This window comes from Lithobates pipiens, unplaced genomic scaffold, assembly GCF_037356315.1.
Source record: "Lithobates pipiens isolate NorthernLeopardFrog02 unplaced genomic scaffold, aLitPip1_a1.2 Scaffold_25, whole genome shotgun sequence".
NCBI lineage: Eukaryota > Metazoa > Chordata > Amphibia > Anura > Ranidae > Lithobates > Lithobates pipiens.
Window position 1 is genome coordinate 226608720 of NW_027507787.1, and position 25512 is coordinate 226634231.

Sequence of the window (25512 nt, forward strand, 5' to 3'; positions counted from 1 at the left end):
AAAATAACCCCGAGACTCTTCGCTTTGATCTTTGGGGAGATAGTCTGCCCAAAGACGGTTGGTGGAGACCAGGAGGTTTTGGTTGCGGGCTTATGATTTGGGTGTAAGATAAGAAGCTCTGTCTTTGATTGGTTCAGCTGGAGGGAGTTGGTGGTCATCCAGTCCTCTATTGATTTGAGGCAGTTTTCAAGTTGTTGTTGGTGATCTTTTTTTCCATTGATCCGGAAATAAAGTTGCGTGTCGTCAGCGTAAGAGTGGAAGCAGAGATCTGAGCATCTGATGATTTGAAGGAGTGGGCGAATGTAAATGTTGAAGGTATACGCAGCCCCATTGGCGCAGCATAGTTTTTTGTTCACCTAACTTAGATACATAGATCACCTGTAGTGACCCCTTTGTATGTTTCATATTTATTGATATAGTGACACTGGCCCATTCCAAGCAGGAGCTAAACGCTCCACAGCTTAGAGGCCTTGCAGTGAAGCAGCGGGGTGCCCGCAACTCTGGATCCTCTCGGGCCCCTGATTAGATTGTGCATGCTTTCCATGTATGGGACTGGCTACCAATTCTTAACTCCTGCCTCAGACACACCCATTGTGGATGTGTGACCTTGTACGTAGTCTTAGATCTTGCATACTATACATGACATCTGTCCCATAACCTCCCCCCATACTCAAACGCTCTTTCTAAACCCCACAACATTAACAAACTACTTGACTAGATTTGGAGTAAATGGCCAACCGGCCTTATTTTATTAACAAAATATAACTAATTAAATTACCATAAATAACTTTAATAACTGTATACTTCCAAACATTTGTAATGGGTCATGGATAAATAGCATAACAAACATACTGGTCACTGCGAACAACTCTGACCTTTTTGACCTCAAGACGGAATCCCCTGTGTCCGAGGCTGTACCCAAACCTTCGCAGTGACCTACCCCTTTTAACCCTTCCAAGTTAACCCCTCATAACCTGGAAGTACCATCAAACCACCCCCATCTCATGGATGGGTACTACATGTTTCCTACCTGTACTACCTGTACTTCTCTTCACCTCTTCTATCGATCCAAAAACTGTCTCAACCAAGCCCCAATGACCTTAACCCTAATCCCTAATACAACCAGGGAGGGTGGGTGGGGATCGCTTCCTCCTCCGCTCTAGGAATGTGTCACAGCCCCCCCCCCCCCGGCTTCCCGGACTTACGCCGTGCCCCTGCCCCCTAGCTCCGCCTACTCCTCCCTTAAAGTGGCACCTCCCAAATGACCCTTAAGATGGCGACTGTGCAGTCCAGCACATGTCATGCCATCCCTGTGCCCACTGCTTGCAGCTGCTAGCTCCGGGACTCACTTGAGTAGTTCTGTATGTAACACATGTATTGTAATCTTTACTTTATTTGCAATTATGTTTACATTATTGATTTAATACTAATAGTGTACTATCTGCATTTCTTTGCATTGTAGAAATTCTGTACCCATCTGACTTAAATAACCTCTGAAGAAGGACTGTTTTGGCAGCAACATGTAAGGTGTCTATGCCTGTATGGATAATCACTAGTCCGTCTAGTTTCAGGACAGTGGTTTCTTCATACATTTGTATAATTGGGTACCACATACCTTGTTTTTAACCCTATAACCTTTGTTTACAGACGTTGTTAAACTCATAATAAAATTTACTCATTTGGTCTGTCTATAATAGACCCATAGGGGTCCCAACCGTGCCTATGGCACCAGGTTTTTCTTGAATTCCCTAATCCCGGTCTAGGGAAGAATAAGGCCTATTTCGGCTACGCAATGCATTATGGTGACCACCTGGCCACAGCTTATAAGTCATTTTAAAACCAGTTTCTGAAAGTTTGTTTTGTTTTTCATAATATTGGATATTGTAACATATTTACCATTCAGAAGGGACATAACGCCCATCATGACATCCCAGAATGCAAAGTTCTGGCTTCTTATCCTCAAAGCAGAACAATTTTCCATATCTAAGGATGCAAGGAATCTTTTTGCATCATGAAATACAATGCAGCTACTGTAGACCTAAAAATCAAGGTCATCTTATCTTGAATGCACATAAAACCAACTGGATTAGACTTCCTTCTAAAATGTTTTAGTTTTTTTTTTTTTTATTTCAAATGCATTAATTATTTCCAGTAATTTTTTATTTTGTACCATAATCTCACTGGGGTGTCAGCTATGTCCTCCCTTAGGCCGCAGATACTCTTTAAGGTATAAGTGTCACAATAAACATTTAAAGGTTGATTAATTCATTGAAATAAAGCAGGTACAAATAGAACAGTCACATAATAATTGTCCTAGGCTGCTAGTGTTTAAGTACAGTGAATTTAATTTTTGCCTCCTTGTAGCCAGGGAGTGCAGTGGTTGCTTGTGTCTTTTTTGGGTTCTGCTGGTGCAGGCTCAGCTACTTTCCCCTGCATCCCACTGAATGTTGGGATATAGCGGCCAGGAGAGTTTGACCCTGGCCTGCATATTCATGCCCTTTCAGCCAATCCCTGGTCAGGAAAGTAAGTAACCAGCAGTGGACTGATAGGGGTCCAAAAATCTGGGACCTATAACAGCTTTCTCTTGTTCAAGGGGAAGTAAGTCCCCAGGCTGAATGCTAAGGCACCCATGGGAGGCCAGCTACAGCACTGAAGAAATCCTTTTTGGGGTCCCAGACCCAGTTAGGGCATGGGAGCCACCACCCAGATCATCACGAGGTAGTGCCTAAAGCTCTACAGTGGATGCAGGCTGCAGGCATTGAGTACAGAGACTGGCTGGCACTAGTAGGAGTCTTTTACAGTATCGAGGGCACAGTGAGTTATAGCCTTTATGACTCTAGAGACTTTCCTTGCCACGTTCGGGATAGCTTATTACAGTTTATTCAGCACTATACTCCTGTTCAGGAGTTCCTGTTTTGAATTTCATTTAATCTTCACATCAAAGAGGGTTGTTAAAGCAGGTCAGCCTTTTTATTTTTTTAAATTTTTTTTTATTTTGTCAAAAGAACGATTTATTAAGCAATGCCAAACTTACAGACATATAGATTCCAAAGATATAGTATGACAAAAATGTAGGCTGCAATATTTAAGTTAGAAAGATACAAATAGTGCAATAAAACAGTATAGTTGAATGCCATCCCAAGCCTATACCAGCTCGCAGGGCCACATAAGTCCCACCATCCAACCGCTGTCCACGATTACATACATGTATACATATCATGACCCCCATCAGCAGAGCCGTACAAAGAATATATACTAATAAAAATAAGAAAAAAGGTCAATTGATCCATGATCAGGTCAATAGGTCAGGAATCGTCAATAATGTCCAATATGCAGCACTTTGAATCAAGAGTAAGAGTAGTTTGAAATGCCCGGTTTAAAGTAATAGGAAAAGATTCCCAGTATCTGAAGTTTCGGGCATCGCCTCAACATATGTAGCAGATCTCCATGAACCCTACTGCATTTCAGACATATCGGTCCCGGAGGTAGACCCATTTTAAAAGATTTGAGAGGGGTGTAATGCATTCTCAGTAGTATATACAATTGAGAAAGTTGCTGTGTTCAAAGAGCTGGCATGCATAGCTTCAATGGCCATCTCCCATTGTTTACCAGAGACATCCCCCACATCCGCTATCCATTGCTCTGAAACCCTGCTGGGATACACTGTCAGATAGGTTGATAGTAGCATTGTACAACCATCTGATATGAAACCTTTCTGTACGGGCTTTTGTTGCGTCATACTAAAACTAAGGGTCAGGGAGAGAAAGAAGTCAAGGGGTAGGTTTTGAGCCATAACCGCGTGTTGTATCTGTAAATAATAAAACTGCATGATCTGTGCTAAACCATATTGGAATTGCAGTGAAGAAAACTGTAACAATCCCCCCCCCCCCATGACATATGTCATATGTGCGAGTTGGCATGTGCCCACCATTAGTGATGGCCGAACGGTTCGCCCGGCGGTCGTTTCGCGGCGAATTTCCGACATTCGCGGTCCGCACGTTCGAACGCCTTTTTCCGTCGTTCGCCGCGGCGGACTTACGTGTTTAATGTATACAAGAACTTTAACCTTTGGTGACACGTTTATCATGTGATACAGGACAGCCAATTGAGACATGACAGCACATGGACACTTGTACATTCCCCCTAACCTATAAATACACCCGATCCGGTGGCCATTTTACATTCTTTCTTCTGTTAAGATAGGGACAGGTTCCTGTGTGGAGTAGGGAGAGATAAACCACTAGCTATTTGGTACACAAAAGTTCTTTTCAGGACTGGTATAGGTGTTAGGTGTTGATAGGTTTGCTGTGCTGCTGATTCTTGCAGCAGCCTGAGTGTCTTTTGTTAGTTTAGAGAAAGGGAAAGGACGGTGTATGCTACAGGGACAGCCAGATTAGTCTTTCATCATCATCATCATCATCATCATCATTAGCTGTTACTATCAAGGTCCACAAAAGAGCTGTTCCAGTAACCACTAATCGTTCTCTTTTTTTGCCAATTTGTATAGGGACAGGAAGGAAGCAGTGTTGTCAGGCAGTGAGGGTAATTTTAAAGACTTGCTGTTATTATTAGTTCCACAAAGGTTCTTTTCAGGACTGGTATCAGTGGTACAGTAATAGGCTTGTACATGTATAATATTCTTTCTTCCAAATATAGAAAGGATATTATACTTGACTGCTGCCCTTCTGCTGCAGTCTGCTAAACATTCACAACTCACTTGTTCCACAAAAGTTCTTATAAGGACTGGTAACTTGGTATAGGGTGCTACGGTACATAGGCTTGAGTGCGGTACAGTCTGCTGTTCTGTAAGGACCGCTATCGGTCCACAATAGATAGGGTTGACGTGCACCACTGCTGACCGCTGCCCTATACTGCAGCAGTCCTTCAGCGGTATAGGGACTGACGTACAGTCTGCTAATCACTAACACACAACCTGCTTGTTCCACAAAAGTTCTTATAAGGACTGGTAACTTGGTATAGGGTGCTACGGTACATAGGCTTGAGTGCGGTACAGTCTGCTGTTCTGTAAGGACCGCTATCGGTCCACAATAGATAGGGTTGACGTGCACCACTGCTGACCGCTGCCCTATACTGCAGCAGTCCTTCAGCGGTATAGGGACTGACGTACAGTCTGCTAAACACTAATACACAACCTGCTTGGTCCACAAAAGTTCTTATAAGGACTGGTAACTTGGTATAGGGTGCTACGGTACATAGGCTTGAGTGCGGTACAGTCTGCTGTTCTGTAAGGACCGCTATCGGTCCACAATAGATAGGGTTGACGTGCACCACTGCTGACCGCTGCCCTATACTGCAGCAGTCCTTCAGCGGTATAGGGACTGACGTACAGTCTGCTAAACACTAATACACAACCTGCTTGGTCCACAAAAGTTCTTATAAGGACTGGTAACTTGGTATAGGGTGCTACGGTACATAGGCTTGAGTGCGGTACAGTCTGCTGTTCTGTAAGGACCGCTATCGGTCCACAATAGATAGGGTTGACGTGCACCACTGCTGACCGCTCACCTATACTGCAGCAGTCCTTCAGCGGTATAGGGACTGACGTACAGTCTGCTAATCACTAACACACAACCTGCTTGTTCCACAAAAGTTCTTATAAGGACTGGTAACTTGGTATAGGGTGCTACGGTACATAGGCTTGAGTGCGGTACAGTCTGCTGTTCTGTAAGGACCGCTATCGGTCCACAATAGATAGGGTTGACGTGCACCACTGCTGACCGCTGCCCTATACTGCAGCAGTCCTTCAGCGGTATAGGGACTGACGTACAGTCTGCTAAACACTAACACACAACCTGCTTGGTCCACAAAAGTTCTTATAAGGACTGGTAACTTGGTATAGGGTGCTACGGTACATAGGCTTGAGTGCGGTACAGTCTGCTGTTCTGTAAGGACCGCTATCGGTCCACAATAGATAGGGTTGACGTGCACCACTGCTGACCGCTGCCCTATACTGCAGCAGTCCTTCAGCGGTATAGGGACTGACGTACAGTCTGCTAAACACTAATACACAACCTGCTTGGTCCACAAAAGTTCTTATAAGGACTGGTAACTTGGTATAGGGTGCTACGGTACATAGGCTTGAGTGCGGTACAGTCTGCTGTTCTGTAAGGACCGCTATCGGTCCACAATAGATAGGGTTGACGTGCACCACTGCTGACCGCTCACCTATACTGCAGCAGTCCTTCAGCGGTATAGGGACTGACGTACAGTCTGCTAATCACTAACACACAACCTGCTTGTTCCACAAAAGTTCTTATAAGGACTGGTAACTTGGTATAGGGTGCTACGGTACATAGGCTTGAGTGCGGTACAGTCTGCTGTTCTGTAAGGACCGCTATCGGTCCACAATAGATAGGGTTGACGTGCACCACTGCTGACCGCTGCCCTATACTGCAGCAGTCCTTCAGCGGTATAGGGACTGACGTACAGTCTGCTAAACACTAATACACAACCTGCTTGGTCCACAAAAGTTCTTATAAGGACTGGTAACTTGGTATAGGGTGCTACGGTACATAGGCTTGAGTGCGGTACAGTCTGCTGTTCTGTAAGGACCGCTATCGGTCCACAATAGATAGGGTTGACGTGCACCACTGCTGACCGCTGCCCTATACTGCAGCAGTCCTTCAGCGGTATAGGGACTGACGTACAGTCTGCTAAACACTAATACACAACCTGCTTGGTCCACAAAAGTTCTTATAAGGACTGGTAACTTGGTATAGGGTGCTACGGTACATAGGCTTGAGTGCGGTACAGTCTGCTGTTCTGTAAGGACCGCTATCGGTCCACAATAGATAGGGTTGACGTGCACCACTGCTGACCGCTCACCTATACTGCAGCAGTCCTTCAGCGGTATAGGGACTGACGTACAGTCTGCTAATCACTAACACACAACCTGCTTGTTCCACAAAAGTTCTTATAAGGACTGGTAACTTGGTATAGGGTGCTACGGTACATAGGCTTGAGTGCGGTACAGTCTGCTGTTCTGTAAGGACCGCTATCGGTCCACAATAGATAGGGTTGACGTGCACCACTGCTGACCGCTGCCCTATACTGCAGCAGTCCTTCAGCGGTATAGGGACTGACGTACAGTCTGCTAATCACTAACACACAACCTGCTTGTTCCACAAAAGTTCTTATAAGGACTGGTAACTTGGTATAGGGTGCTACGGTACATAGGCTTGAGTGCGGTACAGTCTGCTGTTCTGTAAGGACCGCTATCGGTCCACAATAGATAGGGTTGACGTGCACCACTGCTGACCGCTGCCCTATACTGCAGCAGTCCTTCAGCGGTATAGGGACTGACGTACAGTCTGCTAAACACTAATACACAACCTGCTTGGTCCACAAAAGTTCTTATAAGGACTGGTAACTTGGTATAGGGTGCTACGGTACATAGGCTTGAGTGCGGTACAGTCTGCTGTTCTGTAAGGACCGCTATCGGTCCACAATAGATAGGGTTGACGTGCACCACTGCTGACCGCTGCCCTATACTGCAGCAGTCCTTCAGCGGTATAGGGACTGACGTACAGTCTGCTAAACACTAATACACAACCTGCTTGGTCCACAAAAGTTCTTATAAGGACTGGTAACTTGGTATAGGGTGCTACGGTACATAGGCTTGAGTGCGGTACAGTCTGCTGTTCTGTAAGGACCGCTATCGGTCCACAATAGATAGGGTTGACGTGCACCACTGCTGACCGCTCACCTATACTGCAGCAGTCCTTCAGCGGTATAGGGACTGACGTACAGTCTGCTAATCACTAACACACAACCTGCTTGTTCCACAAAAGTTCTTATAAGGACTGGTAACTTGGTATAGGGTGCTACGGTACATAGGCTTGAGTGCGGTACAGTCTGCTGTTCTGTAAGGACCGCTATCGGTCCACAATAGATAGGGTTGACGTGCACCACTGCTGACCGCTGCCCTATACTGCAGCAGTCCTTCAGCGGTATAGGGACTGACGTACAGTCTGCTAAACACTAACACACAACCTGCTTGGTCCACAAAAGTTCTTATAAGGACTGGTAACTTGGTATAGGGTGCTACGGTACATAGGCTTGAGTGCGGTACAGTCTGCTGTTCTGTAAGGACCGCTATCGGTCCACAATAGATAGGGTTGACGTGCACCACTGCTGACCGCTGCCCTATACTGCAGCAGTCCTTCAGCGGTATAGGGACTGACGTACAGTCTGCTAAACACTAATACACAACCTGCTTGGTCCACAAAAGTTCTTATAAGGACTGGTAACTTGGTATAGGGTGCTACGGTACATAGGCTTGAGTGCGGTACAGTCTGCTGTTCTGTAAGGACCGCTATCGGTCCACAATAGATAGGGTTGACGTGCACCACTGCTGACCGCTCACCTATACTGCAGCAGTCCTTCAGCGGTATAGGGACTGACGTACAGTCTGCTAATCACTAACACACAACCTGCTTGTTCCACAAAAGTTCTTATAAGGACTGGTAACTTGGTATAGGGTGCTACGGTACATAGGCTTGAGTGCGGTACAGTCTGCTGTTCTGTAAGGACCGCTATCGGTCCACAATAGATAGGGTTGACGTGCACCACTGCTGACCGCTGCCCTATACTGCAGCAGTCCTTCAGCGGTATAGGGACTGACGTACAGTCTGCTAAACACTAATACACAACCTGCTTGGTCCACAAAAGTTCTTATAAGGACTGGTAACTTGGTATAGGGTGCTACGGTACATAGGCTTGAGTGCGGTACAGTCTGCTGTTCTGTAAGGACCGCTATCGGTCCACAATAGATAGGGTTGACGTGCACCACTGCTGACCGCTGCCCTATACTGCAGCAGTCCTTCAGCGGTATAGGGACTGACGTACAGTCTGCTAAACACTAATACACAACCTGCTTGGTCCACAAAAGTTCTTATAAGGACTGGTAACTTGGTATAGGGTGCTACGGTACATAGGCTTGAGTGCGGTACAGTCTGCTGTTCTGTAAGGACCGCTATCGGTCCACAATAGATAGGGTTGACGTGCACCACTGCTGACCGCTCACCTATACTGCAGCAGTCCTTCAGCGGTATAGGGACTGACGTACAGTCTGCTAATCACTAACACACAACCTGCTTGTTCCACAAAAGTTCTTATAAGGACTGGTAACTTGGTATAGGGTGCTACGGTACATAGGCTTGAGTGCGGTACAGTCTGCTGTTCTGTAAGGACCGCTATCGGTCCACAATAGATAGGGTTGACGTGCACCACTGCTGACCGCTGCCCTATACTGCAGCAGTCCTTCAGCGGTATAGGGACTGACGTACAGTCTGCTAAACACTAATACACAACCTGCTTGGTCCACAAAAGTTCTTATAAGGACTGGTAACTTGGTATAGGGTGCTACGGTACATAGGCTTGAGTGCGGTACAGTCTGCTGTTCTGTAAGGACCGCTATCGGTCCACAATAGATAGGGTTGACGTGCACCACTGCTGACCGCTCACCTATACTGCAGCAGTCCTTCAGCGGTATAGGGACTGACGTACAGTCTGCTAATCACTAACACACAACCTGCTTGTTCCACAAAAGTTCTTATAAGGACTGGTAACTTGGTATAGGGTGCTACGGTACATAGGCTTGAGTGCGGTACAGTCTGCTGTTCTGTAAGGACCGCTATCGGTCCACAATAGATAGGGTTGACGTGCACCACTGCTGACCGCTGCCCTATACTGCAGCAGTCCTTCAGCGGTATAGGGACTGACGTACAGTCTGCTAAACACTAACACACAACCTGCTTGGTCCACAAAAGTTCTTATAAGGACTGGTAACTTGGTATAGGGTGCTACGGTACATAGGCTTGAGTGCGGTACAGTCTGCTGTTCTGTAAGGACCGCTATCGGTCCACAATAGATAGGGTTGACGTGCACCACTGCTGACCGCTGCCCTATACTGCAGCAGTCCTTCAGCGGTATAGGGACTGACGTACAGTCTGCTAAACACTAATACACAACCTGCTTGGTCCACAAAAGTTCTTATAAGGACTGGTAACTTGGTATAGGGTGCTACGGTACATAGGCTTGAGTGCGGTACAGTCTGCTGTTCTGTAAGGACCGCTATCGGTCCACAATAGATAGGGTTGACGTGCACCACTGCTGACCGCTCACCTATACTGCAGCAGTCCTTCAGCGTTATAGGGACTGACGTACAGTCTGCTAATCACTAACACACAACCTGCTTGTTCCACAAAAGTTCTTATAAGGACTGGTAACTTGGTATAGGGTGCTACGGTACATAGGCTTGAGTGCGGTACAGTCTGCTGTTCTGTAAGGACCGCTATCGGTCCACAATAGATAGGGTTGACGTGCACCACTGCTGACCGCTGCCCTATACTGCAGCAGTCCTTCAGCGGTATAGGGACTGACGTACAGTCTGCTAAACACTAATACACAACCTGCTTGGTCCACAAAAGTTCTTATAAGGACTGGTAACTTGGTATAGGGTGCTACGGTACATAGGCTTGAGTGCGGTACAGTCTGCTGTTCTGTAAGGACCGCTATCGGTCCACAATAGATAGGGTTGACGTGCACCACTGCTGACCGCTGCCCTATACTGCAGCAGTCCTTCAGCGGTATAGGGACTGACGTACAGTCTGCTAAACACTAATACACAACCTGCTTGGTCCACAAAAGTTCTTATAAGGACTGGTAACTTGGTATAGGGTGCTACGGTACATAGGCTTGAGTGCGGTACAGTCTGCTGTTCTGTAAGGACCGCTATCGGTCCACAATAGATAGGGTTGACGTGCACCACTGCTGACCGCTCACCTATACTGCAGCAGTCCTTCAGCGGTATAGGGACTGACGTACAGTCTGCTAATCACTAACACACAACCTGCTTGTTCCACAAAAGTTCTTATAAGGACTGGTAACTTGGTATAGGGTGCTACGGTACATAGGCTTGAGTGCGGTACAGTCTGCTGTTCTGTAAGGACCGCTATCGGTCCACAATAGATAGGGTTGACGTGCACCACTGCTGACCGCTGCCCTATACTGCAGCAGTCCTTCAGCGGTATAGGGACTGACGTACAGTCTGCTAAACACTAATACACAACCTGCTTGGTCCACAAAAGTTCTTATAAGGACTGGTAACTTGGTATAGGGTGCTACGGTACATAGGCTTGAGTGCGGTACAGTCTGCTGTTCTGTAAGGACCGCTATCGGTCCACAATAGATAGGGTTGACGTGCACCACTGCTGACCGCTCACCTATACTGCAGCAGTCCTTCAGCGGTATAGGGACTAAGAGTTTTGTCACAGGGTCATTTAAAAAATGACATGCAGAGGAAGAGGCAGGCCCTTCCGCAGGGGTGGTAGGGGTAGGGCAGGAGCAACAGGCTTGAGCCAAAGTGGGAAGTTGCAGAAGGTGCGTTCAATTACTTTAAAGGATGCACCAGACTTGGTTGAGTGGCTCGCTCAGCCTTACTCTTCTGCACCCTCCTCATCCTCTCGATCTGCACCCTCTTCTTCACTCTCTGCTATGTGCACCCCCAAAGACACTACCACCAACAACACGACCACCACCACCACCACCACATACCTTCCGCTTGAGTCACTGGAATTATTTTCCGATCCATATCAAGAGGACATTTCTGATGCGCAGCCACTCTTGGTATTGGATCAGGAAGAGGAGGTAGCAACAAGCGCTACTCAGCAGTCTGACGCCAGTACCCAGATCAGCCCAAGGAGGAGGTTGGTCCCCGGTGTTGCTGCCTACTCTACTTATAGCGGTGGGGAAGGTGACGTTGATGATGACGTGTCTAGTGATGTCACGTGGGTGCCCACAAGAGAGGAAGAGGAGGGGAGTTCAGAGGGAGATATGGACCAGCAGATAGGGAGGAGAAGCAGCAATGACTTACATTGCACAGCAGGGACAAAGCAGACTGCAAATGTATCAGGAGCGAGTCATCGACCATGTACGGTCACATCTGGCGCTCCCAGGACACCGGCACATGGCTCCGCAGTGTGGGCTTTTTTTAACGTGTCCGCTGCTGACAATAGCGTTGCCATCTGCAATCTTTGCAGTCAACGCGTTAGTCGCGGTAAGCCCAATACTCACCTAGGGACGACCGCCTTAAGAAGGCACATGAGCAGCCATCACCGAGCCCAGTGGGAGCAACGGAACACACAAAGCCACACTGCAGGCTCTCACCGTCCAGCCTCGTCTTCTACTTCTCCTTCTCCTCTCTCCTCACAATTGTCCTCCACTCCACCTTCCATCACGCCAAGCTCACATTTTTCTGCAAAAAGGCAGGCTTCCGTGGGCCTAATGTTTGAGCGTAAAAAAATGATGACGCCGGATAACCCTCTTGCCCAACGGTTGGCGGCTGGCTTGTCAGAACTCATAGCCCGCCAACTACTGCCATATAAACTGGTGGACTCGGAGGCCTTTCGCAAATTTGTGGCCATTGGAACACCACAATGGAAGGTCCCAGGAAGGAAGTATTTCTCAGAGAAGGGCATCCCAGAGCTATATGGCCATGTTCAGCGGCAAGTGAATGTATCTCTGGCACACAGTGTCGGTGCCAAGATACATCTGACCACAGACACGTGGTCTAGCAAACACGGGCAGGGAAGGTATATCAGTTTTACTGCCCACTGGGTGAACCTTCTGACGGCCGTCAAGCATGTAACCCGTGGCACCCGTGTAGATTTGGTTTTACCGCCACGGATTGCATGCAGGCCTGACTCTTCTTCTCCTCCTCCTACTCCATCCTCCTCCCTCTCCTCCTCAGCTGCCTCCTCCTTTTCCGCTGCTAGCGTCTCTTCCACTGCACCGCCCAAGCTCCCCAGAACCTATTCCACATGCCAGGTGAGACGTTGCCATGCCGTGCTGCGTCTGTTGTGCCTGGAAGCAAAGAGCCACACTGGCCCGGCACTCCTTTCAGCTTTGCGTTCACAGGCAGATGAGTGGCTAACACCGCTCAATTTGACAGTTGGTAAAGTGGTGTGTGACAACGGTGCCAATCTGCTTAGCGCATTGAAACAGGGCAAAATCACGCACGTGCCGTGCATGGCACACGTCTTAAACTTGGTCGTGCAGCGATTCCTTGTCAAATACCCTGGGGTCCAGGACATCTTGCGGCAGGCAAGGAAAATCTCGGCCCATTTCAGAAGATCTTACACGGCCATGGCTCGCCTTGCTGACATTCAGCGGCGACACCATCTGCCGGTCAGACGTCTTATTTGCGATTGCCCGACGCGATGGAACTCAACCTTCTATATGCTTGATAGGCTGCTCCAGCAGAAACGTGCAGTTAACGTCTACCTGTATGAACTCTGCGAAAGAAACGGTTCTGGGGAGCTGGGTTTTTTTTCACCGCGCCAGTGGCTGCTCATGCGCGACACATGCAGACTTCTGCGGCCATTTGAGGAGATCACCAAACTGGTCAGTCGCAGCCATGGCGCCATCAGTGACATGGTACCTTATGCCTTCTTTCTGGAGCGTGCATTGCGTCGTGTCATTGATCAGGCTGTGGAGGAGCAGGAGCGGGAAGATGAGGAAGTCGCAATGCTGGATGAATTCCCAGGGGGGGCTACTCTATCTGAGACAAGTCAACAACAGGAGTCTGATGAGGAGTCAGAGGAGGATGGTGCCGGGGCGGATGAGCAGGAGCAAGAAGAGCATGCTTTAAACCTTTCTGGGATCCCTGTTGTGCGAGGATGGGGAGAGGAGAATGAAGAGGACGACATTATCCTGGATGATGAGCAGGAGCCAGGCCACCACACCGCTTCCACTTTAGTGCAAATGGGGGCCTTCATGCTCCAGTGTTTTAATAGGGACCCCCGTATAAAAAGCATGAGGGTCAAGGACCAGTACTGGGTGGCAACGTACTTAGACCCCCGGTACAAACACAAAATGGCGGAAATGTTACCGCCGTCGCAGAGGGCTGTCAGAATGCAGCACTTCCAGGCCTTGCTTCGAGAAATGCTGCATTCTGCTTTTGCGTGCGCTGGCAGAGGAGCAATTCCCACTCCCAGAGAAGGATTTGCGGGTACCAATCCAACAGCGCCTGCAAGAAGAGGCCGGTTTGAAGATGTGTTGGTGACTTCGGATATGAGGTCATTCTTTCAGCCGACCCATCGACAGGTGTCATCCGGATCCAGCATCAGGGAACGCCTAGACCGTCAGGTGTCCGACTACATTGGGTTAACGGCCGATGTGGACGCTCTGAGGAGTGATGAACCCCTAGACTACTGGGTGGGCAGGCTTGACCTCTGGCCAGAGCTTGCCCAATTTGCAATCGAACTGTTGGCTTGCCCCTCATCCAGTGTCCTGTCCGAAAGGACGTTCAGCGCAGCAGGGGGGATTGTGACCGATAAGCGTACTCGCCTAGCTCACCACAGTGTTAACTACCTCACATTTCTAAAAATGAATGAGGCATGGATCTCGGAGGAATTCAACACATGTGATCAGTAGACCATGTATATGTCTATAAACAATTTTTGGAATCAAGCACACAGACCTTCTTAATTCATTTGGCTCACTTCCCTGACCCAAAAAAGCACACCGTACTATATGCCCCTACCCTCCTCTTTGAAGAGGTTGAGCGGTGTCATATTTCTACTGGGGCTGCTTATTATGAGGGGTTCCCACCATCCCTGTGCTGTGCTGACTTCCTCCTGGGTGTTCTTATTATGAGGGGCTCCCACCATCCCTGTGCTGTGCTGACTTCCTCCTGGGGGTTCTTATTATGAGGGGATCACACCATCCCTGTGCTGTGCTGACTTCCTCCTGGGGCTGCTTACGGTGCTGCTGTCAGCGCTGTATGTCACGGAGCTGCTGTCAGCGCTGTATGTCACGGAGCTGCTGTCAGCGCTGTATGTCACGGAGCTGCTGTCAGCGCTGTATGTCACGGAGCTGCTGTCAGCGCTGTATGTCACGGAGCTGCTGTCAGCGCTGTATGTCACGGAGCTGCTGTCAGCGCTGTATGTCACGGAGCTGCTGTCAGCGCTGTATGTCACGGAGCTGCTGTCAGCGCTGTATGTCACGGAGCTGCTGTCAGCGCTGTATGTCACGGAGCTGCTGTCAGCGCTGTATGTCACGGTGCTGCTGTCAGCGCTGTATGTCACGGAGCTGCTGTCAGCGCTGTATGTCACGGAGCTGCTGTCAGTGCTGTATGTCACGGAGCTGCTGTCAGCGCTGTATGTCACGGAGCTGCTGTCAGCGCTGTATGTCACGGAGCTGCTGTCAGCGCTGTATGTCACGGTGCTGCTGTCAGCGCTGTATGTCACGGAGCTGCTGTCAGCGCTGTATGTCACGGAGCTGCTGTCAGCGCTGTATGTCACGGAGCTGCTGTCAGCGCTGTATGTCACGGAGCTGCTGTCAGCGCTGTATGTCACGGAGCTGCTGTCAGCGCTGTATGTCACGGTGCTGATGTCAGTGCTCTGTATTACGGTGCTGCTGTCAGTGCTCTGTATCTCCTGCACCCTCTTGTTTGCCTACCCTGGTCCCTGACCTTCCCTCTCCTCCATTGCCTTCATTAGCTCCATAGTCCTGAATTGTCAGAACAATTTCCCAAATAAAAAAAAAATGCTTGTAGTTATCGATCCCAAATTCACCTCATACATGTATTATGCTATTGTCCAGGTGGTGGGACTACGTGCTACCCCCTAATAATTACCCCGTGGCCGCAAATTCGACCTAAAGGTTTGCGAAATTCGCCTCCCATTGAAGTCAATGGAGCCCGCGGCGAACGGTCGTTTTCGCGAACGTTTGTGTCCGTTCGCGTTTCGCGTTCGCGAAACGTCCCGTCGGAAGTTCGTCCATCACTACCCACCATTTCCTCACATATGGGATTTTAGTCAATGCCGGATATGTTAAATTATTCCAAATAGGGATATAATGTGTAAAACCAGGAATCAATTGCATCTGTTTAGTCTTCTTCCAAATTTCATGAATTAATCTGTAAGTAGAAAAATGCTGACTAGGTTTAGCAAAATTCTGAGATTCCAAACACTCCAGGAGGAAAGGTGAGTGGATAAAATGTAGTACTCATGACAAGGTAGAGTGATTCCCTTCATTTTGTGCCATACCACCCTCCAAATATTGTAATTGGGCAGCCAGATAATATATCTAGGGGTTTCGGGAAGCCTATGCCCCATCACTTTTTGGTTGTTGTGATTGTTCTACACAGATGCTGGGTGGGCAGTGCCTCCATAGTAGCTTATGAAATAGGTAATTTAATGTACAAAACAATTTAAGTGGTATTTCATTGTGTAGAAAATAAAGAAGCTGAGACATCAGTATAATTTTTACCAAGTTGGCTCACCCAAGCTTTTAGATTTAGCCATAATCTTTGCCAAATTGTAATTTTGTCTCGAAACCTAGCGAGCAGTGGAGATAAATTCAACGGAGAATATTGCATTATCCCCAAAGAAATAAGTACACTATAAAACTATATACTATTTGCAGCGGTTCACCTCATGGAGGACATGACCCACACTAATAAGCAGACTTCCCAAAGAGTTCTTCAGACGTGGTCTAGTTGGAGGGAATTCACCACCACCTCATTCTACAAGGATCTCCTTACACACAGTCCCAATGACTGAGGCTCAACCTCACAACCCGTTCGAGTCAGCCACGCTTATCAGCGGAATCACCCCCCTCCTTTCCTCAGGAGGACTGGGGTTTTCCCTTATTTTAGACCTTGTAGTAGTATAGTGTAAGATCTGGTATACTGATTCTCTACATGTGACCACGCAAGCAAACCCCCCCGCCCCCCTCCCCTACCTCCCTTATTGTCTTTCCTCCATCTCCTTAGCTCCTCCCTTTACAAACTCTCCTCTTTTTCTGTTCTATCCTCTGTTTCTGAGACAGATGACTGGAAGCCCAGTCCTTAAAATAGTGCTGAGCAATATACCCACACTCTCCAGATTGTTTGTTTTGCAGGCTCTTATGTGTTCCCTTCTTTGTATTAAATGCCAACATACAATAATTTTTGGAAGCCTAGACGGTTTTGGGTATGCATGTTACCTTGCTGAGGGGACTGGGCGCTGCCTACGTGCAGACTTTATTGTTAATGTTTGATTGTTGTTTGTCTCTAATAAACATTTATTAGAAAAAAAAAAAAAACTATATACTATAAAATGTAACCACAGGAACTGGACAAAAGGAGGATAACTGAGGATTGACTCCACCATCTAGTGGCAATATTATAGATTTAGCCCAGTTAATGGTTAATGCAGAATAGATGCCAAAATCTGTTATAACCAATATAGTAGCTCTCAAAGCATAATCAGTGTTCCCCAGTAATAGCAACATATCATCAGCATACAGCATGACTTTTTCATCCAGACCACCATATTTGAAACCCACTATAGCACCAGACACCCTAATATGAGCTGCAAGTGGCTCTATGGCTAAGGCAAACAGCCCAGCTCCTGCCCAAGGTTAAAAAGGGAGAGACTCCCGCAGCCTGAGGGGCAGTGGCTTTTTTTTGGGGGGGTGGAAAAAAAACACTCCCACCCCCCAGACAGTTGCTAGAAACTCCACTAGCACTGATCGTCTTTTGTTATCTTTTTATCTAACACACTGGGAGTGTTGGACTTCTGGTCCTCTACCTTCTGCCAGGCCCCTACTGCGCTCACAAGTGTATCGGAGGATTTTTTTTAATTTTTTGCATCAGCAGTAGTTCTTGAAGAGGATTTTGAATTTAGCAGACAAACTTGTGAATAGACTTCAAAACCCTATACCTTACAAAATTTACCAAAAAGTGGTAACAAATCCAGAGCCCAAGGTAGAAAACTTCAATACAACACTAGTGTATGAATATCTGCTGTCATACTGCTTCCACATAGGTTAAAAAATGTATTTAAAGAAGAGAAAAGAAAAATGTATCTGACTCTCATGCAGTTAACATTTAACAAACATTTTGTTTCAAAGTTAGAAGATTCTAAAGACACAAAATACAGGTTAAAAACAATGGTATACCTTTCAAAACCCACAGAGCTCTCAAAATGATCTTGAAGGAATAAATAAATACATCTTAGAGTATAAATCAAAATGCCAGAAAGCTTGTACCAAACAAATGATATAATCATAGTAAGGATGTAGTAATCATGTACTGTAACGGTAGAGGTGGTATTATCTCAAAACTGGGGCTGTTCCTCAATTGGCTCTGTGAGTGAAATGCTTAATCTTCATAAGATGCATCAGGAAGTGGAAATTAAAATGTTTGCAATCCCTTTCATGCTGTAATACAGAGGTTTTCAAACTTTCTGAACAAAGGGCCAGATTTCTGTCCTTCAGACATTAAGGGGAACAGAGTGGGTATAGAAAGTTCCCTGTCATCAATAGAAGTAACCAATGAATCCAGGATTACACGTCAGTGGGAGTAAGAAAATACATAGTGCCTGTGGTCAGTAAGAGAATAGTGACCCATCACTAGTATTGGTGGAAGAAATAGTACCAATTGTTGGTATCAGTGGGAGGAATAGTGCCACACTGTTGTCAGTGGGAAGAATAGGGCCTGATCCTTGGTGCCACCATTGTTGGTGTTGATGGAATGAATAGTGCCCCATTGTTGTTCTCCATTAAAAGAATAGTGCACCATTGTTGGTGTCAGTGGTAGGAATGGTTCCTCATTGTTGGTTCCATGGAAAGAATGGTGCACTATTGTTGGTGTCGGTAGAAGGAATAGTTCCTCATTGTTGGGGTCAGTAGGAGGAATTGTGCCACATCATTGATGTCCATGGGAGTAATGATGACCAAATGGGCAGAGAAAAATGGCTGCATCTGCTCTATGGGTCGTAGTAGTATCGTATTCTTCAGGTCATGTGGGTCATAAGGCCTATCTCAGTTTAGCTACATAATGCATTTTGGTCTCTACCTGGCCACTGTTCACAGAATACATTTTAATAATAAAAAATAAATAAAGTAGGTGGAGAGGGAAATTGCTTGGGGGGGGGCCAAGAAAAAAATTGCCCAGGGTCCAATCTATATTAAAGACGGCCCTGACTGCAAATCTAAATCCAGGTCATCTTACACAAGAGACATCTACTTAGACGGAGTACTTGGTTCTAAACCTGTTGTGTGTTTGTTTTTTTTGTTTTTTAACTTCATCGTTAAATTCTCAAATGCATTCATTATTTGTATTCATTTTTATTTTGTATCTTAATCCCAATGAGGTGCCATTTATGTCCTCCCTTAGGCCACATATGCTCTTTATATATTGTCACCAGATATTTGTGATCTACTGTATATATTACATGCTGTCAGGTAACATTTGCTGTCCATACCGAAATAAAAGGTAACATTTCTTATTAATGTGTGTCTGGCTATCCTTTTTCATCCTATTACCTTATCGAAAAAATGATTAGTGACATGATGTTATTAAAATACATAAAGCCATGCTAAAAGTTTGTTGGGGGGACCAAGAGTGGAAGTTCATTAATAGCTGTTTTGCGTTCATCACCTATTATTAAAGGATTTCTAAGAAGAACGTGCAAGACATATTAATTTGATTTGAATTCATTCCAGATTGTCATCGTTGGGATTTTTTCTGACATATATAGGAATGCAGTATCATTTAAAAAAATTGCGAGTCAAAGAGTCAGTCCCAGCCAACATGAGACTTTAGAGAATAAACTGATATGTGAAATAATGTATAGACTTTGTTTTAACTGTATTCATAGTTTAGTCAAGCTTTACAAAAATAACATGGAGCTATATTGTTAAAATACAGACAGATCTTCTTTCTTCATATTTATGTGGTATTGATTTTGGTATCTGACCCCCACAGTCATTACCTTTTTGTATCACTTGACCTTCCTTTTTAGATTGTAAACTCTAAAGAACAGGGCCCTCTGATTCCTCCTGTACTGAATTGTATTGTAACTGTATTGTCTTCTTCTTGTAAAGTGCTGCACAAACTGTTGGCTCTATATGTAAATCCTGTGTAATTATAATTTTAATAATTGTTTGTGAACATTTATCTTATTTTGATGGTACAATCCCTAGGATTTTATCTGCTTTCCATGTTTGCAATAGTTTTGCGCATTTTTAGGAACATAAAAATAAAGTTGTATTTTTTATATTTTAAATATTGCTTTCCCCGACTCTGCAATTTACATATGGATTAAAATGTAATTCTAAATGAATAATCATAATTATGCCTGAATATATTCTAACTGGTGCTTTATTAATTTATATTATTAATATACTGTATATTTTAGTTTTACTGTTTTTTTAAGGGGGGTCAAATTATAATATATATTGCTCAATTAACTTAATTTGTTCATTTGTATATTTTATTAAAAAATAACAATTTAAAGGCCAAATGAAGTCTCACGATTGTTTTGCTTATTTATAATCCTGCACTGCTGTATGTTACGATTTGTTTATTTCACTCGGAAATGCCTAAAGTATAGTTTTTTAAAAAAAATCAGTACATTTAATGAGAAGTGGCCATTGTGATGGTGTTGGCTGTTCTATTTGAAATGTTCTGTTCTCTAACCCGACGGCACTGTGATACTTTGGCAAGTATTTGGTCATACTACATTGTACTCAAATTAATTGCTATATAATTTTTTGGGGGGCAGATAAAACTTACTTTTGGTGGTATATAATCACCAATGGGGTTTTTATTTGTTTACAAATTGTTTATAAAGGAAAAAAAATTTTAAATACATTTAAAAAAATGTTTCCTTTAGTTTCTGGTATAAAATGTTAAATAAAATATATTACTTGGTAAAAAAAATATATATATTTTCTCTGTGTGAAAGTTATACAATCTACAAACAATGATATTTTATATCTGAAAATTATCTAACCTAAAAGGGACAATATAAACACTCCTATAATGATCCACTTTTTGGAAACACTCCAAGGTTTTTAGTAAGAATTTTGTGAAGTTGTAATATTTTACACAATTTTTTATTTATTTTTTTAAGTTTTAATATTAGCAAGTGTTTTCTCATAAACCGCATGAGCATATTTCCAATTACACCCAAAAACCCATTCTTCCACTTCTTCCACTTCCTCCCTAGTATGAAATGTATTATATTATTTTACACTTTTTTACACAAAAGTTGTCAATTAAGATATTTCTAACACAAATGGGCATACATAGAATGACACCCAAAAACACATTCTGCTAAGCCCCCCGAATATAGGGATACCACATGTGAGAGACTGTTGCAGCCAAGCCACCCAAGGAAACCCAAAGGAACAACTTCAGGATTTTAAGGGTCATAAATTACATCTAATGTTCTAACTATCATATGTTTGGAGGCCCTGAAGCACCAGGACAGTAGAAGCACCCACAAAATAACTTCATATTTGACAGTAAACACTGCAAAGTATTTTTAAGAGGCACGTGGGTCTTTGAAGGCTTCATTTTAATGCCACAGGTTTTTGGTAAATGAGGAAAGAAAATGAAAATGTGCTTTATTTTTTGTTTTGTTTTTTTGGAAATATTTTTAATCAGAGTTTACTTGGTACATCAACATTATCAACAGAAAACACAGAAAGGTAGTATATACATAGCAGATAACCACAGATATACAAGTACTGATCTAGTAAGCAGGAGTCGTATGTCAGAATGAAAAACATAACCAATTAAATTACATGGCGGTTAACCAATAGGATCACATGTATCCCACAAAAGCAGAAATAGACACATACCTAGAGTAAGAACTGAGAAGCATGGATGGTATGGGTGTCTCTGTCTCCTACCACTCCACGGTAAGAGAGAGCAAGCAAAGTAAGATAGCAGGTCCAAAACAGGAATAATTAACAAAACGAAACTAAAAGAAAAATAACAGTTGTCCTACGGAGGTTTCTCATAGGCAATTGAGTGGATAGGAGAGTAGATGGCTCAGAATTGATCACATGGTGTAATGATATCTGTCAAAGGCTAGGTGTGGTCAACACCCCACCAAGGTGAAAGGGTTCATTGCCCAAGGTGAGAGCAGGATCTGGTAGTTTGAGTTTGCCCAGGGCATTGGTGAGATTCGCCTTGGCGTACCAGGTTGAAAACTGAAAGGTGGTCATGAGTTGTTGAATTTCAGTCAAGGAGAAGGTATTTTCAATAAAGGTTTTCCCACAAGTAAAGAAGTGTTTGGTGGGTCCAAAGTTCTGTAGTATAGCGTCCATTTTTTCCAGGTATAGAAGCATTTTTAATTCCTTCTTAACAGTAGAAAGTGATGAGCCATGAGGAGATTTCCAGACCAGGAGTATGACCCTCCTGGCCGTTAGAAGACAGAAATGCATTCATGGGGTCAAGGAGAACAGTTTTACCCTAGTCAGAGAGGCAGTATCAGGAGGTGATGTGTAGCTGAATAGGCAGAGTAGGGGATCCTTGGGTAATCTCAGGTTGGTGATTCCAATGATGTAGTGTGTAATTTGATCCCAATAGTCCTGAATAACATTGCATGTCCAGAATCGACGGAGAAGGGTCACCTGCTAGCCCCACATCAGGGACAAAATGCGTTTTTTAATGCAAAGATGTAAATTATTTGAATATTTCGAACACACAGTGTGGGAATATTTAGAATTACACCCCAAAACACATTTTGCTACTCCTCCTAATTATGGGGATCTCATATGTGTGAGACATTTTTGCAGCTTAGCCGCATTAAGGGGCCAAAATCCAAAACCTTCAGGCTTTCAAGGGGCATAAATTATGCATCTAGTTTCCTGACTACCCATCACATTTTTCACCAGGGTGTACCACACTACTGGTGTTTGCCTGCTGCAATTCAGTAGGATGCTCAGTTCTTGGTTACATAATATGCATTTAGCAGGGACCTCTTCATTCCTGGACCAGAGGTAGCAGTAATTGAGCCAATGCCTTTCTTAGGTTCATACTCTAAATATGAATTTGACTGTGGGTACTTATGTTGCAATAATCAGAACACTGCTGATGACTTACACTGGCACTGGTGTGGCTGCAATCAGTAATGCTGTTAATGGCTTACACTGGTCTGGCGGCATTGGGACTCAAGAACATTGTTGTTGGCTGCACTGGTCCACCGATGCTGGGACTTGTATGGACAGCATTCAGGAACACTGTTGCTGACCTATACTGGCTCTGATAACAGTGTAACTGGTTTGGCCAGCAATCAGGAACACAGTTGCTGGCTTCACTAGCCTGGCAAAACTAGCCACTAGTGTGGCGGCAATCAGGGATGCTGAATATGACCAGTGGTAGCTGGTTTGACAGCGATCAGAAAAAACTGTTGCAAGCTTACATTGGTCTGGTGAAACTGGCAATGATGTGACAGTAATAAGCAACACTGTGCACCCACATGCAGTTTCCATTAGGCTTCTTTGCCTCACCTGGAGCATTGGGTTGTCTTCATTCAAATAAGCAACACTGTTGCTGGCTGCACTGGTCTGGTGACACAGAAACTGACCTGGTATTTTTCAGGGACTGTATTGCTGGATAATACTGGGGCTGTTGTGGCTAATATTCAGAGACACTTTGGCTGGCTGCACTGATCTAGTCAAAATGTATAAGGTTTATCTAACAATCAGGGACACTCTAGCTGGCTTGGGTGCACTGCATAAAATTTTGCTGCTAATCAATGTTGGTAACACTCTGTTTCTTTTAGACCCCTTTCGCACTGGGGTGGGGGGGGGGGGGTAGGTTTAGCGGCACTTTGCCGTTGTCTTAGAGGAGCTATTCGGCCACCAGTGGGGTTCTTTTACCCCCGCTAGTGGCTGAGAAAAGGGTTAATAATGCCTGAAAAGCGCCGATGCCGAAGCGCTTTGCAGACGCTTTGGCAGCAGTGCCTATTCATTTCAATGGGCAGGGGCGGTGGAGGAGTGGTGTGTACCGCCCCAAAGATGCTGATTGCAGGACCTTTTCTTCTTGTCCTGGGCTTTCACACTGGGGATGCAGAAGAGGCAGTTTACAGGCATTTTTTAGCGCAAAAATGCCTGTAAAATGCCTCAGTGTGAAAGGGGACTTATAGCCCGTTCATGTGTGAGGAGAAACAGAGAGCTGGCTGCAAAATGCAGACTAGGTTTACATGTGTGATTGCTGTAATTGATCATAGTATTTACATGGTGCAGGGCCTATGTCATTGACTCTGTACCTACGTTTTGTGATCTGCTGTGTCTATTGGATATAGTGATTACAGAGTGCTTATGCACATGCTAAAGGGCATGCACAAGCACCACAACAGGAGGCCATTATGAAATTACCTCCTGCCCTTAGGAAGAAGTGGTCCGGACATTTATGTACAACAACCAGATGGTAAGTGGTTAAAAAAATGGAAAAAGTATAAACTATCATTTTTTTTTTTTCCATGCATGGAAGATGGAGGAATGCTCGAACAATACCAAAAATATGTTCTATATTTCAGCTTTTCACATCTCTAAAATTGGACAATGTCTCCTTCTCACTGCAGTTCTATTGATGTATTTGATGACTATTCTTGGAAATATGACCATTGTTCTACTGGTGTGTTTGGTTCCTCAGCTCCATACTCCAATGTATTTCTTCTTGAGTAATCTTGCTATTAGTGATGTTATATATGTTTCAGCTACTCTTCCAAAATTGCTCTCCATACTTCTAACACATGACCATTGGATGTCTTTCTATGCATGTATGACTCAGGTGTACTTCTTCTCATTGTCAGCTGCTTCTGATGTATTTCTACTGACTTTTATGTCATATGACCGATATGTGGCAATCTGTAAGCCGTTACAATATTCCTTACTCATGAATAAAGATGTATGCCTTTCATTGGCTCTGTCCACTTGGCTTATATCTGTGACTAATGCAATAATCAATTTGTTAACCACATCTCTGTTATCCTTCTGTCTCACACAAAAGATTGACCATTTCTTTTGTGATCTGAAAGAACTGTATGCAATAACCTCTAGTGATGTTACAAGCAGAAACATTCTTATGTTATGTGAGGATGTACTGTTGGTATCTTTTCCTTTTTTGCTCATTATAACCTCCTACGTATTTATCATCTCCACCATACTAAAAATACGTTCCTCGGAGGGACGACTGAAAGCTTATTCCAGTTGCACCTCCCACCTCACCACAGTAATATTATTCTATGCTCCAGTCATCATAATTTATGGCAAACCAGAATCTGAAGGGTTTAAGCAAATGGACAATTTGCTGACCTTGCTTTATACAGCAGTGGTTCCAATGCTCAACCCATTTGTCTACACTTTGAGGAACAAAGATATTTTGAATGCTTTAAGAAGTATAAAAGGAAAGTCAACACACTTCTGTATGTTCCTGATCAGCCTGTAAATATTTGCAATATTGTTTTCGAATATCACTAATTACCATTTCTACTAATGGTTTGTTAATCCTGTACGTCTTCATGTTTATGCGCCTATTGGTAGCTACCAACTATCAACACCCGCTGTCAACACAATAAAAATATATTTAACCACAAAAAGTTAAATCATTTTCCAGTAGTTAGTTTAGCTAATCTATTGTATCATGGTCAATATATTTTAACCCTTTAAAGTCCACATTTTTCAATGAGTTAGCACGAC

The 25512-nt window shown here is 44.7% G+C and overlaps 1 protein-coding gene across 1 annotated transcript; it reads left to right on the forward strand.

Annotated features, from left to right (window-relative positions):
• The first annotated feature begins 24304 nt into the window (after positions 1–24304).
• Positions 24305–25265, forward strand: LOC143929998 (olfactory receptor 10AG1-like). Its single transcript, XM_077453907.1, has one exon. It carries the CDS (start codon positions 24305–24307, stop codon positions 25259–25261), a length of 957 nt encoding a protein of 318 aa, XP_077310033.1. The 3' UTR covers positions 25262–25265.
• The last annotated feature ends 247 nt before the right edge of the window (positions 25266–25512 follow it).

Excerpts from the sequence above, each read along its gene's own strand:
- LOC143929998 (XM_077453907.1), top strand. The coding sequence starts at position 24,305 with ATGGAGGAATGCTCGAACAATACCAAAAATATGTTCTATATTTCAGCT.